Source organism: Hippoglossus stenolepis, chromosome 21 (assembly GCF_022539355.2).
Source record: "Hippoglossus stenolepis isolate QCI-W04-F060 chromosome 21, HSTE1.2, whole genome shotgun sequence".
NCBI classification, from domain to species: domain Eukaryota; kingdom Metazoa; phylum Chordata; class Actinopteri; order Pleuronectiformes; family Pleuronectidae; genus Hippoglossus; species Hippoglossus stenolepis.
This window is the reverse complement of record NC_061503.1, coordinates 17,925,461-17,941,048: the sequence shown is the minus strand read 5'-3', so window position 1 is coordinate 17,941,048 and position 15,588 is coordinate 17,925,461. Positions and strand designations below refer to the sequence as shown.

The following is a 15,588-nucleotide window of genomic DNA, read 5'->3' as shown; positions in this document are numbered from 1 at the left end:
CCTCCTCACCCATCCCTCCCTCCTCCTCCTCACCCATCCTTCCCTCCCTCCTCCTCCTCACCCATCCCTCCCTCCCTCCTCCTCCTCCTCACTCCATCCACATTCAAACCTTCACCTCAGGGAGAGGAGGCCAGAAACATTCCTGGAGAGTCTGTGACGGAGGAGCAGTTCACAGATGAAGACGGGAATCTGGTCACCAGAAAAGTAACCTCATCATCACCCTCCACCCTCCACACTCCACACAAACAGACACACAGACCCACAAACACACACACACACACTATTGTACCACCAAGACACTTGAACACACACCTCTTACACTCTAATTTACCCTCCCTCGTCCTTCTGTCTATTATTTCTCCTCACAAACTCCTGCATTCCCCCCCTGACACGCTTCTGCCCCCTACAGGTGATAAGAAAGGTGGTGCGTCGCGTGGTCACCTCAGAAGAAAGGAGGGATAGTGAAGGCGCTGGTGGTGGTGTTGCTGGTGGTGGTGGTGTAGCAACAGGTGGAGCAGACGCTGCTTCTCCTTCTCCTGGAGCAGGAGCCTCGGGGGGGAAGGGCAAGAAGAGAGGGAAACGCTCCAGACAGGGCCACAAGGCGGAGAAGTCTGGAGAGGAGGCCCAGAGAGGGAAAACCGAGGTTGGCGTTAAAACCGACCGTCTAACTTAGTCCGCCGAGCTTTTTCTGGATCACTTTCACCTGCATGAAGCCGTCGTCGGTTTGAATCACCGAACTGTCACTGGACTAACACCCAGCTCTGCCAGAGAAGGTGTTGGTGACAGAGCTGCAGGGTCGTTACAGGGTCGTCAGGTGTTGTGTAGTTTGCAGTGGTTGTGTCGTGCTGTGTGTTCCCTCTGTAGTGCAGCAGTTAGTGTTACCACGTCAACCAACAGCCTCGTCAGCTTGTTGATTGGACCTGAAAATCACTAATCTTACAAACGTTTCCCCTGTTTTTTCTCCCTTTTAACACAAAGTGATGTGATGCGTGTGTTTGATTCCGTTTGGAACATAGACTGTAGATAAAGATGGACGACGTGTCTCCGCTTCAAACAAGTACATCAGGGTGATAACAACAGAAAACTAAATCTGCCAACATGGAGGAGTTTACGACCTTATACTGCAGCCAGCCACTAGGGGGTGATCAAGATGATTTGGCTTCGCTTTTGTGGAGCTGTCATGTCGTCCATTTTTATTTACAGTCCGTGGTTTGGAAACGTGTAAAGGTCATTTTAACTTTCTTCCTTCTTGTCTTTACCTCTTTTCCAGCCTGTGATGTGTCGACGTTCAGTAGCTGAGCTGAATCCGCTTCACTAACACACCTCCGTCATATTTAGGACATCGCTAACGTTTGCCTTTTCTTCTTTCCGTCTCCTTTTACCTATTTGTTTGTCTTTCTCAAGTCTGGAAACGGCGCCAACAAGAAACAAGGGAAGAAGAGTCAGTCATAACGGCGGAGCTCTGAACTGAACCTGGTAAGAAGCTGGTTTGTGGGTCATTCGTACGTCCGATTGTTGTGAACACGACGTCTAAAGAACGCCTTGAGGGAATTTCTTAAAATTATGTACAAACTTTCACTTGATTTTGGCGGAAAAAGGTCAAAGATCAAGGTCAAAACTCCCTCTGAAGTCACATGTTTTGCAATAATCCATTTGCAGCAACGCGAGATTTTAAAATGTGTGCTCTCTTTTCTCCTCCAGGTCCACGGACGTCCACCTGCGACACCACACACGCCCTTCGGAGGAGAAACGGACTCAAGTCCCTGAAAAACAAAGACGACGCCTTGTCAATCAGCCAAATTACGTGTCTGACGCTTTCCCTCTACAACGCATGGTCTTCTTCAATTCAAGACGACGCAAAAACAAGTTACTTTCCTTTGATTTCGCATGAGCATGTCACCAAACTCACTCACTCACTGTCCGGGAAGCGACACCGAAGGACACGCACGGACGTGAGCTGGAACTTTCTTTTCGTCTTTCACGACGCGAAACGTCTGTGGCCAAAGACGGCGTCGACGGGGAAAACACTAAAAGATAAAGGAAGACGTGCGATTCACTCTCTCTCTCAGACACTCGCCTTATATGGTCTATTTTCTCCTCCTGGACCCCCAGTGTTGGGCTGTACCACGTTGTTCTTTTTAAAAAAAAAAAAAAAATGAAATATAATAGTAAATGGGGGTATTTTCTTGTATATAAATGACACTGTATAAAAATCTTTTAAAGAAAAAAATCAGTAGCTCCACAGATTGTTTATGCACTGATTTGAGTTGAAGCTTCGCAGAGTGGATGCGTTTGTATTGAGGTCGGCAGCGTGAGACCTGACGTGCTCGTCCCAAAGGAAACCATTAAGAAAAAACTCTATGTAAACAGGGAAACAAATGAAAAAAAAAAAAATAACTGCTTGATTTTCAAACGGACGTTTCTTTACAGCAGCTTCTTCCGCTCCGTCTGTGGAACATTGTCGTCAGAGAAATGATGATGTTGCTGCATGTGACGTCGGGTTACTTTAACGCTTTTACTTTCGTTTCTCCCCTAATTCAAATGCACTGTAATAGGATCTGGTAATTCTGTCACAATAACTCAACCACCTGTCATCTATTACTGTTTTTAGTTTTTTATAACACACACACACACTCACACACACACACTCCGCACTCAAGCAGCAAGATAACAAAGCTTCATTTTTACGCTTCGGCAAGTTACTGAGTGTCCCTGAATGTAACCTGCACTCCGCCACATTGCATTTCCTCCATACTGCTCGCAGCCCCGTGTGTGTGTGACATTAAATAAAAACCTCTTTCTGTATCTCGTCTATCAGGCAAACTAGAAGTGAGAGTGTCGGCTTTTACGTTCTGCTGTGGTTTTTTAACAAGGGGACTGTTTTATTTTGACGGTTTGATGATTTCTATCTTTATTTCCTTTTACACTAGAACAGAGGATTGAATTTTTTTTAGCCCCGTCACTCGAAGCTGATCCTTTTTATTAACGACTAAAATCACCAAAAAATAATCAGTGTTGATGTAACATTAAAATATCGGATTTTCTGTTCTTCTGTAAATCTGTTTAATTTTATTTTTCATTTGTCTTTTTTTCATACAAAGCCACCGTAAGAATCCATTGTTGATGATAAATCTGGTACCGACATGTATGATGAACCGACATAGCTTACACTGGATGATCCAAGTAATTATTTAAGCAGAAAAATAAATTGTGTTTAAACTACACGTCTGTGAGTCTGTCTGGTTTCTGCCTGTCGATCGTTTTTTACAGGTTCATATTTTCAACGAGGAAAAACCTCAACAGCGAATGTATCAAAGAAAGTGTGGAGGTAACTAAATGATCACATTATGAATCTGATTATTACTTTTAACGAACTTAAGATAACTCTGGCATATTGAGGAGACTGATTTGTGTTTTCATAACGTAACAGGTTCTGTTGGGTCTTGACTGAAGTGTGAAAACCACTGAGGGACATCGTTGCATCTAAAAAACCTTAAAGACTCAAAGAGTTTCTTGCATTTATTTATTATTTTAAATAATAAACTGTTGCACCATTGTATGTAAAATACAAATATAATATTAGCTGTTCGATGATTATAACTTAAATTTAAACTGACATTGTACGGACATTTATAAGAAGGTGGAAAGATGGAAAACAGAATCTCTAAACCAATGATATTTTGAATGCCTCCACGCCGACGTCAGCCAGTTTTCTGGTTTTCCGTCCGTCTGTGATTCAGCGTTAAAGAGTCGTCACCTGCGCGGCTTCATCCCCGTGAGTCTGGACTTGTCTTTTCAGATCCTCTTCCCTCGAGGACCGTTTGTCTCGCACTCTGCAGCCGTACGATCGGTCTCGATCGTGGACGCCCATGTGTTTGCTGAGCGAGCTGTTCGCCGTGAAGCTTTTGCCGCAGATGTTGCACAGGAACGGCTTCTCCCCCGTGTGCGACCGCATGTGGATCTTCAGCCCGCCGCTCTTGAAGAACTTCTTGTCGCAGATAATGCATCGGTGCGGGAAGTCCCCCGTGTGGATCATCATGTGCGTCTTCAGGGTCCCCCTCTGTCTGAATCCTTTTCCGCAGATGCTGCACAGAAACGGTTTCTCCCCGGTGTGGATTCGCATGTGATCCCTCATGCTCTCTTTAGAGCTGAAGCCCTGAGCGCAAACGCTGCAAACGTACGGCCTCTCGCCCGTGTGCCTCCTCATGTGACCCATCAGGTTCCCGTTCTGAGCGAAGGCTTTGCCGCAGACGCTGCAGATGTACGGTTTCTCTCCCGTGTGGGTTCTCATGTGCATCTCCAGCTGCTGGTGGCCGTCAAAATGTTTGCCACAGACTTCACAGTCGTTGGATCTGATGTACGTTTGCAAGTGAAGCCTCAGGTTCTCCTCAGTCGCAAACCGTTTCCCGCAGACGCCACAAAGGTCCGTGTCCATCTCGTCTTCCTGCACATGCTTCAAGAAAGAGGCTCTGTAGCAGAAAGACCTGCCGCACACTTTGCAGCAGTATTTCACGTGAGGTAAATCCTGGTACCTTGGTTTTTTGGGTTTGTTTGATGCGTGACTTTTAGTTTGCGTCCCTCGTTTTTTGGTCTCATCTTTATCGCTGTCCACGTCCTCGCTGTCACTTCCTTCGCTTTCCTTCCAGTCCTCGTCACTGTCGCCCACGTTACTCTCAGCGTCTGCCTCCGACTGTTTGTCGCTTGCTTGGACTCTGCAGATGTTCTCCTCTCTGTGGGTTTGTAAGTGAAGCCGGAGGCTGTCGTCAGCCTCCAGACGTTTCCCACAGACTCCACACAGGTCGGCGCTGTGCTCGTGCTGAAGAACGTGTTTCAGAAAAGAGCGTTTGTAGCGGAAAAACTTTCCACACACTCTGCAGCAGCTCTGTCCGGTAGTTTGACTGTTGTCTGTTGTCGTGTTTTTCCTTGTGTGCGTTTTTATTGTCGTCAGGCCGGCGTCGCCGTGGAAAGCAGCATGGCTTTGTCTCAGGCTCGGAAAAGTTCTTCTCGTGTCTGATTTATCGTTCAGCTCTTTCTTGCTGTCGTTGTTTTCACTCGCAGCTTCTGAGTCTTTCGACGACAGAACCTCCCGGTCACTAGGTGGCAGCACACACTGCTCCCCGCGAGTCTCTGTTTCCATCGTCGTGGAGGTGCCCTTCTCCACCATTGGTGTTGGGTGAAGATGTGAAGGCCGAGTGTGGGAGAACTCAGAGTCCGTCTCTGTGGACGCGTCTTTAAACTGCGGTGAGGCGGATGTTTTCTGCTCACGTCTCTGCTGCTCAGAGGAAACGTCCGACCCAGAGAGTCGATCTGAGGAGGAGGTCGGAGAGTTCAGCATCAAGATACAGAAACTGTGTGTGTGAGCGTAACATCACCTCAAAGATTTGCAATATAAAATAATAAATGATTGAATATATCTGTCACACTGCTTGTTCCATGTTTCTTAAAACTAACAAACAGAAACAGCAGAAAAACTGTGTATCAGAGGAATTAATCCATAACCACGTTTATTAACGCTTCATTTCTTTTTTTTCATGGAAATTCATCTGGATGTTAATAATCACTAAATAAACTCATTAAAATAATCTGTTATTTTCTATAATCAGAACCAAACCACGTTTCTTTCCTGGAAACTTTCAAGAATTTTTTACAAGGAAATATCAGACAAATAAAAAGTTTCATTATATATTAAAATTAATTTGTATTTGTGATGCTGTGTCAAGTTTTTACAAGAACGGCTGATAGTAAAATAAATTTGATTTATGTGAAACGTACCCGAGTCCGTCTCTGTTTTCAACGTGACGTCCAGCAGTCGGCGCCGCTGCTCGATGTCGTCATGGCAACGGGAAACACCCGCCTCATATTCACTCATCATTTCCTCCAGGATCCTGACGATGTCGTCGGCGACAACCGACAGACGCTTGTGCACGACGGCCCTCTGGTGCTCGGCTGACGACTCTGCAGGAAGTACAGAATAAAAAACAATAAATTAAAATAGTGAAACGACTCTCAATGTCGCAAATGTCAAAAATAATTCAGCTGCACGCACAGTTTTCAAAATGCAGGATATATCTGGGTTTGACTAGTTTCATTCAATTGGTGGAAAGATAATCATCAAATATTGTGGCTACTGTCACACTTCAACAATTCACAATCAATTAGTTAACTGACACAAAAATAAATGGAAACTGCATATTGAGGATTTATGAATCTTTCTTTTTATGGAACAATAAGTGAAAAGTCTCGTTTTAACTTCTCCAATGAGAATATTTGCTGCTTCACAGAATCTTTCATCCAACCACAGACTTTTAAAGGCGTCGCCTCAGACTTAGAAACATGTTTTAATATTTTCTGACATTTTGAAGAACAAAGAAGTAATTAAATAGTCAAGAAATCAATAAAAAGACACGAATCAATCATCCAATAATAGAAAATAATCGATTTATATGAATAAATATGATATGGGAAGTCCTGTTGTTTTCAAAATTAAACATTTTAAAAACCTTTTCAGGGATATTAATCAATATTTTAATCAGATAAACTGTTTGATAAAAAGCTTGTTGTTGTTGAACTGAAACATAAACAACAGGAGAACATTTACAAACCAGGGTTCATCATCTTCATCATCTTCATCACCCTCCCCTGCAGCACAGTCACTATCTGCTGAGCAGCAGCTCTCAGTCTGTCGCTGAGCGGCCTCTTCATCAGCTGCAGCCCCGACATGATGCTCTGCTCCTCTTCCTCACATTCAGTCACACCTTCAGCCTCAGGTTGTTTCACACTGTGTCTCTGCAGATCACTTCCGGTCCACCTCTTCCTGTCCGGGCGAGAATCAGCTGCTCGGCCCCACAGCGCCCCCCCGCGAGTCCTCCAGTATTAAATCATGCTCCGTTACACAGTTTTTTTAGAAACAGAAATAAACATATTACATGTTTTTAGAAAACAACAATAATAAACATATTGAATATTCTCTAGAGACAAAAATATACACGTTGCACAGTTTTTAGAAACAGAAATAACACAGTACACATTGTGAAAAACAGGCATATAGATAATATATAATTGTTTAGAGACAAAAGTAAAATTTGTACATATATTTACAAACTAAATATAAATATGAAATTGTTTTTTTATAAACAAAAATATACATATGACAGTTTTTTTGGGGAAATAAATATATTGATTGACTAAATGATTAATCGGTTAATCAGATCTTAATGTCTTAATGTCTCCGTGTACTTTTGTAATATCTATGTTCTCTTGTACACATGCTTTGTTTTTCTTCCTGCTTGCTTTACTCTACTTTATCTCAATGAGATCAGGTTTAAGTAAAAGTTATTAACGCATCTATAAGACAGATAAAAGGGCAGTCACCTATAAACATATTTGTGAGTCTTTTCCTATGTGAAGGTTGTTTGCATCAAGGGTCACATGACTTTCTGGGTGACTAAACATCCGTGACACACGACGGTGTCACGTGTGCGTTCTGCAAAAAACACAAACAGACAAATATTGAATGTTCGGCTCACACCGCCGGCCTTATGTTCCCCAACAGACAGATGTATGACGTGTGTGCATCTGTGTCCTCGCTGCCAAGTCAGGCCAAAGGCCACAGCGCCGATTACAAGAGTAAATGAAGTTGGTTCAAAGGTAAAAGGGTCAAACTGAAACCTTTGGTCCAGTTGTTCGCTCAGTCTGAAGACAAACATTCATTTATTTTTTAGTAAAACATCTGAATATGTGATGAATATGTGGTTAAATATCAGTAAATGTAGATCAAAAGAAATGACATTTTAGTCCAGTGCACTCGTGTGATGCAGTAAAACACGAATCAGGTCATTTGATACATTTTCAAGATTTTTATTAAAAAATATTCAAAACTGTCTCAAAAATATTTTATGTAACATTTAAAAATACATTATTGTTACATGGGAAATAACACATCAGAGCTGTGAGTGAGCGATATTGTCCTTCGACTGAGTTTCAACACAGCGACTGAAAATTCAAACAGTGACTTGTGCTGATTGTTTGTCCAATAATCGTGGTATTGTTGAATAAATTCAGAATATGTCTTTGGAGGTGCTGCCGGGCGTCCTGGGTTGTGCTTTTCACATATTGTCACACACACAGTTCAGTGTTCAAAAGGCACCAGTGACAATCCCTCGTTGATCTCCTCTGTTTCTCCTGAGGATCGGTCGGAGACTCTTGCACTTCCATCAGTCTTTTATGATCTGATCCACCGCTCACGCTGCCTTCTTGCTCTGCAGGCTCAGGGCTCCGTGCACGCAGTAGGGGATGATGCTGACGGTGACCAGGGGCACGGCGGCGCTCTTGCAGAAGGACAGCAGGTAGTAGAGGGACGCGGTGTGCGTGGGAGGCTTGAAGGAGTCGAACAGGTGCAGCAGGAGCAGGGAGCTGATGACGCAGCCCGCCTTCATCACCTTGCCGCTGCTCTTCTTGGTCTCGGTGTAGAGCGGCGAGTGCAGGCCCAGGCCCAGGCCGAACAGGGTGCCCATGTTCCGCAGGAGGCTGGCGAAGGGCGTGCTGTCCATGTGGACCCACTCGGGCCTCACGCACCACTTGTGGGCTTTCTCCAGGGTCCAGAGCAGGTCCACACCCAGAGCTTTGAGCAGGAGGTAGAAGCCGACAGCGAAGGAGGTCAAGCAGAGGGTGGTGTAGAAGTACTTCTTCATGCTGGCGTTGTAGATCCACTGGGTTCTGTTGAAGGCTTCAGCCACGATCATACCTGAGAGCAACACATGTTCGAAAGCCCAGGTCAATGTTGAACACATTATTCACCCCTTTGGTGCCCTGGGTGTTGTCTCCCAGGCAGCATAGAGCCTGCCATTTTATTTACAGTTGATTAGTGAGATCAGAAAGTATCAGGTATCAACAAACACATTTCCTTGTTATGGAAAGCACAGTCACAAGCTTTATCATCAAGTCCTGACTTCTGAAACCAAACCTTTCACTTTTACCATTATTCTAATTTGTTATCCCATCGTCTACTGACGTCCACACTGACCTGTGATAACCCCGCAAACGACCTGGTGGGGAAAGTGGGCGGCGATGAAGACCCTGGAGAGACACACACACACCTGGACTCCCCAGAACAGCGTCCACAGAACGGCCTTCAGGTACCTGCCCAATAAACACACATTTGAACAGATTACATCAGAGAAAATACAAACGTTGACACGAGACAGAAGATGCTTGATGCTGTAAATCACTCCGGCTTCTTGCCCCATGACAAGCAAGTCCACATTTTTAAAGCCGTAAAACAATTGACACAGTTTTTCTGTGCTTATCATGAGAACCTCAGCTGCTTGGACGTCACAACAAGCCATGTGAAAAGATTCAGATTCTGAGGAGTCAATGATCAACCAGGGGACAGATAGTGTGTCCACAGTGATAAGGTGTGAGTGGAAAACAAGCCGCAGGACAACAAAGTGATTCTCTCAGACCTCTGAGACCACTCACCACTCTTTGTTGGTGGATTTCTTGCTTCCATATTTCTTCTTGCTGATCATGAGGGCGAGGATGGAGGTCACCAGCGTGTAGTAGACCCCAGCGGCTCCCATGGCGTGACCGGAGGGGCTGCCTGGAAAGATCGGAGGCTGATTAACTCAACTCAAAGCTGGGTGACAGATTTTGCTTTATTAAGAGAGACAGTGGTGGAAATACATTGTCTCAGGATGGTCGGTCTGTCCCAGGGGACAAATACTTTTACTTTTAATACTGTAAGTAGATTTTAATGATGTCCCGCTTCATAAATGCACATTTAAACAGTTATAATGGATTGAATTGGAACTTTAAATACTTGCAAAATGTTTTCACTTCTCCCAACACATGACAGACAAAATCTTAATATGATGACAAGGCCGGATTAATAACTCATTAACTCATTTTTATAAATCCATGCATGCAGGTGAAGTGGGATTTCTCACCTGGCCCAGTCTCACAGGTCATGGGGTACTGCTCGATGTGAGGACGGACGGTGTTCGCATAGTGAGCCGTCTCGTGGACCCACCAGTAAGGCCTCTCCCCAAACAGAATCCTGCAGGAAAAACACAAACACAGCCTCAGTTATAATCTCAGAAAATTGAGAATGTTTAATCCCACAAAGTCAAAGATTTACTCCGTCTCACCATTTAAACACTAAGTTCAGCCAGTCCCCGACCACGGCCACCCAGATGAGCTTGATGCCCACGGAGGCTCGCAGGTGAAACCAAAGTGGGAAGAAGATGAAGAAGGTGTTCCTGAGGTCGGCCGCCCAGGACACCCAGAGGAACAGGCCCTGGGCGTCCTGGTAGTTGGTCTGCAGGTAGTGGGTGGTGCTCACCCCAAAACCCTGCAGGGCGTCCATGACGGCGCTGAGCATCTGGGCCTCTGCAGCAGGGGGAGAAATGTCCGTCTGGAGAAGAGTGAGCGAGTTAGACCAAAAAAAAGAAGAGGGACTGTTGCTATCAGTGACACAGCTGGTTGGTTTTATACCAGAGGGACCCACCACCCAAACGCATGCTCACGCTGATCTTTGGACCTTGCACATGTGCAATAAAACACCGGGAGTCAGGGGAGTTTGGGAGGTTTGTCACACAAACAAGAGGGAAAGATAGCATGAGAGCAAAACGTCAATCGGTATCTGTCTCGCTGAACTACTGTACTTAACATACAGAGAGAGGATCAAACCAATCATCTGCAAACAAACAGTTGCCACAGAATATTCCTGTACGTCACATTCTTTATTTCTTTGAGTGAAATTAGGTTTAGACGACTATGAGGACGTTTACCTCTGACAAGGAGGTTGTGTTTTCTTTTTGTTCGTCTATTAGTTTCCAGGATTAAACAAAAACTACAGGACATATATCACCATGAAACTTGGTGGAGGGATGCGACATCAGGAAAGAACCGGGAGTAATTCCTGGATCTAGATGAGTGTCTGCAGAGCTATGAACTCTTCTTAGTGCTTTTCTAATTTGTGTGTTTGTTACCAGGATTATGCAAAAAGCACAACATGAAATTTTGTGGAGGAATGTGGCATTTTGTGCGATTCTCAGAGAATAATTCATGCATCTTGATGAAAATCTGTGAGTGTGTGCATTTGGTTCAGACCCAAATCTGGTGAATTTAACTGTGACTGTGAGGATGATGTTTTTCCAGATCTCTTCTGCTCCATGCATTCAGCCCCGCAAGTAATAATTTCCCAGTTATGTAATGTGTTTTTTTGATGATTTGGTGAAAACACGGCACCTCTCAGAACAGTGGAGTAACCCAGTTGTAGGTTGCATAAGGACATCAATGATTAAGTGAGTGGACTGAGTCGGAGCTGTGCAGATAGTCGGTGATAACACAGGAGGAGCAGATTGGCAGGTTGTAGGTCGAACACAAGTGGCTGCTCCGTCTGACGGGGACGTCCCCGCACACGAGCTCAGGGTTTATCTCCTTCCCTGGGACACGTCGGTCATGATGGTTTTCTCTCATCAAGCACAAGGAGGAGAGGAAACAGGACCGACGCTCCTAATGTGACGCAGCAGACAAAATGTGGGCCAAGATCAATGGATTTCACAAGCTGCTGGCTCACTGTGGGAACACAAGCTACGTTTCTGTTTCACTGATCACAGAAAAAAGAGATTTTCCTAGAAATAACCGGTGGCAGCTGATTTCTGTAATGATGGATTTTGGCCTCGGGGGGAGGGGTTAAAGGTTAAGGAACCGTCAGTACTGTCCAAAAGGCAAACAAATGTGCCAGCCTTGAGTAAAGTCCAGTGGGGATCACACAGTGGCAGAGCGGGGGCTGAGAGAGAACCTGGACCTAACCAACAACACCCCAGACTCAGTGCATCATGGATCTCCTCCACAGCTGGGGGGTTGAGCTGGCCGTCCACCTGCAGACCACATACAGCAGCTACGGGGGTGTTTTCCACCTGGCGTCCACGGTGGCCGATCTGCACACCACGTTCTTCTGGTTGTTCCCGGTCTGGTTCCACCTGCGGAGGGACACGGGGCTCCGGCTCATCTGGGTGGCTGTGATCGGAGACTGGCTCAACTTGGTCCTGAAATGGTAAACTGTCCTCATCTGATAAGGAAGTCCCCGTTATAAGAAAACAAACTTAAAGAGGGAAAGTGGCAGTTTGACTCTTGTTGGTTTCTGCAGGGTTCTCTTCGGGGAGAGACCCTACTGGTGGGTTCACGAGACCCGGTTCTACGGAGCAGATCCGGTTCCTTTTCTGCAGCAGTTCCCCATCACTTGTGAGACTGGACCAGGTAGAGAACCGAGCAGAGCTGCACAGGATCACTGTCTGATGAGATTTATTCGGCTTGATGATCGATTGCCCTTCGTTGATTTGTTTCCCCATATTATCTGAAGCGTTCCAGGTTTTCTCTGCATGAATGAACATAATCTCCAACGAGATAAATTAGTTATAAACTCCACAACCTTTGGCCTCTTGTAGTGACTTTAATCAGCAAATTGTTTTATATAACATCTCCTGGTTGTCAGCAGTTGGGACTGGGGAATTTATCTAAGTGTATTTACACGAGATACTTTCTGCCACTTCATACTCATACGTCTCTAAATCATTCATCAATTGATTGAATAGAAACAAAAATATTCAACAGATTAATAATCCATAATGAGTTATTGAAAATGTTACATAACCAGTAAACATTAAAATGCTGTTTACACATTATTGCATCAGTGAAATTTATAATAATAATAATGATATAACAGTGACGGGGACATTTTCCTGCCTTTAATACTTTTTATACTTTAATTCCATTTTCCTGATTATATTTTTCTCAGGTTAAATTATAACCAAACCTGATGTAGATATTATATTTGTTGCATGTGTGTGTGTCTGTACAAAATAACTCAACAATGCATGGAGGGATTGTCACCAGACTTGGTGAGAGTGTTGCTTGGCCTGGTCGCTCCAGAAGGTAAACTGTTGAGGCTGATGGGTCAAGGTCATTAGACTAATAGATCTGTTCAGGTCAAAAACACTCTCTTGTTTCTCTTCCAATCGTATAAATCGTTCACCATTGCAACATCGTAAGACTTCAAAGGAATCTCTGAGCACTGACACTTTGACATTAAAGCAAACTGACCACAAGGAAATCTTTGCTTAATGAATCGTTTGAAGGTTTTTTTTATTTAAAAGTCTGGATGGAGTTAAATAGTTAGTCACAAACTAGAGCTGCAAATCCAGTGTAGACCACGGGGTGAAAGTTTTATGTAAATCAAATTAAAGTTGTAAAACGAGGCTTACCTCCTTTTGGCAGTAGGTGGCGCTATCACTATCACTACATACAGACTAATAGATCTGTTCAGGCCGGGGCTCTGATGAAGCGCGAGCAATTTGGGGACGATTGGACTATGTACAGTGGAGTTATAATAAAAACCAAAATTGATTTTGTTACAAAACCTGTTTCTATTGATATTTTACAAATATGTGACCTTTGAGCGATTCATTATACTCATAAAGATTTTATTCATATACTGAGCCAAAAACGTTTCACTCTAAAACCGGACATCAGAAGCCGTCACTGATGAGTGAACCTGTTTTAATCTGTTAAAGTAAGAGTGTGCTCTTGCAGGAAGTCCGTCAGGTCACGCTATGGGCGCGGCTGGCGTCTGGTACGTGATGGTTACGGCGCTGCTCTCTATGGCCACAGAGCAGCGATGTCCACCTCTACTGTACAAGTGAGTCTGCGTTATCGCAATGACTCATTTCTCTGAACCTCTGGGCTCTGTGTGCTCACCTTCAGCGTTCACTCCCTCCCTGTCAGATTCCTGCAGATGGGCCTGTGGCTGCTGATGGGCCTGGTGGAGCTGGTGGTCTGCACCTCAAGGGTCTACATGGCCGCACACTTCCCACACCAGGTCATCGCTGGAGTCATCACTGGTTAGTCTGGACCAACACATCTGGACTATGTGAACCCTTTTATGAGGGTCCTGTTTTATAACTATAACAACACTCAGTAAAACCAATGTATTTGAACAGTTTTTCATGATTTGAGTACTTCTTCTACGGCTGTGATTTTGTCTGATGTTTTTGTGTCAGGTGTCCTCGTAGCTGCAGTTGTCTCTAAGGAGAAATGGATCTACAGCGCCAGCATGAACAAATACTTCATCAGCACCGTCTTCTTGACCTCCTTCGCTGTCGGCTTCTACCTCCTGCTCAAAGCTCTGGGTGTGGACCTGCTCTGGACCCTGGAGAAAGCCCACAAGTGGTGCGTGAGGCCCGAGTGGGTCCACATGGACAGCACGCCCTTCGCCAGCCTCCTGCGGAACATGGGCAGCCTGTTCGGCCTGGGCCTGGGCCTGCACTCGCCCCTCCCCAGCGACAGGAAGAACAGAAGTGCTGCTTCCAAGGCGGGATGTATTATAATCTCTTTGCTCCTGCTTCAGCTGCTGGACGGATGGACATTCTCCTCAGAAAACCACCTGACTTTCTATTTCCTGTCTTTCGGAAAGAGCGCCGTTGCACTTTTAATCCCAACCACTGTGGTGCCGTCGGCTCTGAGCAGGATTTGCAAGGGAAAGAAAGAAGAGAAGAACATGTAATCGAGCTCAAAGTCAATTGTTAGTTTAGTTTTCTAAAAGGATTGTTTCTTCTCATAAAGGATGTTCATTTTGGTCCCTGAAGTTACGGTGCCGGCCTGCAGCTCTTTAACTGTAGTAATATTCACATTCTTGCTGAATAGGGGTTAGATGAGAGGTTGGATATCAGTTTTAGAAAGAAAGAAGTTTTCCATATTGATATTGATGTAAAACAAATATTTTTCTACAAATATACTGAGCTCCTCAGGAAACTGTCAGTTCTCTTTCAGCTTATGTGACGAATAAACGATGCAATTGAAACTAACCTTAAAAGAGTCGTGATTTTTAACTACAAGGTTTTTTTCTGAACGTCTAAGACTGATACTGATTAATTCACAGGAAGGAACAACCATTAAATATTAACTCAAGCATGCTCCCATCACTCAGTCCCACAGAGGAGTGACTCTGCCTTTCACGTCAGCCACGAGTTTCCAGGAGAGACGCAGAGGGTCAAGGGGCAAAGATTGTTGCAGACAACACGCGTGATCCAAGGTGAGACCGTTTGATGACATAATAACCGCGTTCTCCTTTTCAGCCACCTAAACCTTTTCCGGTGCTTATCTCTTAAAGATTAATCTATATGGTGCTGGTGTGTGTGGGCCGGCTGCTCTGTGGGTGTGTGATACAGACACAGGGGAGGGGGGGGAGGGGGAGTCGGTGGGATCAGACGTTACAACTGCGTCAAGAACATTGAGCAACACTCTGCTGTTTACAGTTACGACAGTCAGCTCAAACTGGATGTTTTTCTCAGGGTTGCAGATTTTAACCTCATCACTGTGTCGTCAGGAAAAACATCAAAATCAGTCAGATGAAGTTCACGTGAGTAAAACAGTGATTCACACCTAAAACACACTTTAATAAAATAAACTTACAATGAAATTCTGTATATTGAAGTATATTTGGGTCAGAGTCTCTATATTGAAGGTAAATAATAGTTTGAGGCTCAAAGCGGTAAAATATTACATAGATGTTTTATAAATGAATAGATT

The 15,588-nt window shown here is 44.5% G+C and overlaps 4 protein-coding genes across 4 annotated transcripts in view; 2 read left to right on the top strand and 2 right to left on the bottom strand.

The window, feature by feature from the left end:
- LOC118100414 (ankyrin-3) overlaps positions 1–3,224 on the top strand; it is a 92,421-nt gene extending 89,197 nt beyond the window's left edge. Inside the window, exons 43-46 of the mRNA XM_047338263.1 lie at positions 121–204; positions 410–643; positions 1,405–1,476; positions 1,702–3,224. Coding sequence (XP_047194219.1) covers positions 121–204; positions 410–643; positions 1,405–1,452 — 366 coding nt within the window. The 3' untranslated portion in view covers positions 1,453–1,476; positions 1,702–3,224. The remainder of the gene's footprint in view (positions 1–120; positions 205–409; positions 644–1,404; positions 1,477–1,701) is intronic.
- Positions 2,983–6,809, bottom strand: LOC118100418 (zinc finger protein ZFP2). The gene is made up of 3 exons (XM_035145499.2): positions 6,603–6,809; positions 5,773–5,955; positions 2,983–5,307 (listed from the first exon to the last, which is right to left on the bottom strand). Exons 1-3 carry the CDS (start codon positions 6,718–6,720, stop codon positions 3,743–3,745), a joined length of 1,866 nt encoding a protein of 621 aa, XP_035001390.2. The 5' UTR covers positions 6,721–6,809; the 3' UTR covers positions 2,983–3,742.
- A 1,021-nt stretch (positions 6,810–7,830) lies between these two features.
- Positions 7,831–10,443, bottom strand: g6pc1a.2 (glucose-6-phosphatase catalytic subunit 1a, tandem duplicate 2). Its single transcript, XM_035145965.2, has 5 exons — positions 10,146–10,443; positions 9,945–10,054; positions 9,478–9,598; positions 9,023–9,138; positions 7,831–8,743 (listed from the first exon to the last, which is right to left on the bottom strand). The coding sequence occupies exons 1-5, from the start codon at positions 10,376–10,378 to the stop codon at positions 8,241–8,243; spliced, it is 1,083 nt and encodes a 360-aa protein (XP_035001856.1). The 5' UTR covers positions 10,379–10,443; the 3' UTR covers positions 7,831–8,240.
- A 1,392-nt stretch (positions 10,444–11,835) lies between these two features.
- On the top strand, positions 11,836–14,864 carry g6pc1a.1 (glucose-6-phosphatase catalytic subunit 1a, tandem duplicate 1). The gene is made up of 5 exons (XM_035146012.2): positions 11,836–12,058; positions 12,152–12,261; positions 13,594–13,699; positions 13,786–13,901; positions 14,061–14,864. Exons 1-5 carry the CDS (start codon positions 11,841–11,843, stop codon positions 14,561–14,563), a joined length of 1,053 nt encoding a protein of 350 aa, XP_035001903.1. The 5' UTR covers positions 11,836–11,840; the 3' UTR covers positions 14,564–14,864.
- Positions 14,865–15,588: the final 724 nt, after the last annotated feature.

Excerpts from the sequence above, each read along its gene's own strand:
- LOC118100418 (XM_035145499.2), bottom strand. The coding sequence starts at position 6,720 with ATGTCGGGGCTGCAGCTGATGAAGAGGCCGCTCAGCGACAGACTGAGA. Across the intron at positions 5,956-6,602 it reads GATGAAGATGATGAACCCTG|AGTCGTCAGCCGAGCACCAG; the intron begins GTTTGTAAATGT and ends TACTTCCTGCAG. Across the intron at positions 5,308-5,772 it reads GAAAACAGAGACGGACTCGG|ATCGACTCTCTGGGTCGGAC; the intron begins GTACGTTTCACA and ends CCTCCTCCTCAG.
- g6pc1a.2 (XM_035145965.2), bottom strand. The coding sequence starts at position 10,378 with ATGCTCAGCGCCGTCATGGACGCCCTGCAGGGTTTTGGGGTGAGCACC. Across the intron at positions 9,599-9,944 it reads GACCTGTGAGACTGGGCCAG|GCAGCCCCTCCGGTCACGCC; the intron begins GTGAGAAATCCC and ends CGATCTTTCCAG. Across the intron at positions 8,744-9,022 it reads CGTTTGCGGGGTTATCACAG|GTATGATCGTGGCTGAAGCC; the intron begins GTCAGTGTGGAC and ends TGTTGCTCTCAG.
- g6pc1a.1 (XM_035146012.2), top strand. The coding sequence starts at position 11,841 with ATGGATCTCCTCCACAGCTGGGGGGTTGAGCTGGCCGTCCACCTGCAG. Across the intron at positions 12,262-13,593 it reads CACTTGTGAGACTGGACCAG|GAAGTCCGTCAGGTCACGCT; the intron begins GTAGAGAACCGA and ends GTGCTCTTGCAG. Across the intron at positions 13,700-13,785 it reads TGTCCACCTCTACTGTACAA|ATTCCTGCAGATGGGCCTGT; the intron begins GTGAGTCTGCGT and ends CCTCCCTGTCAG.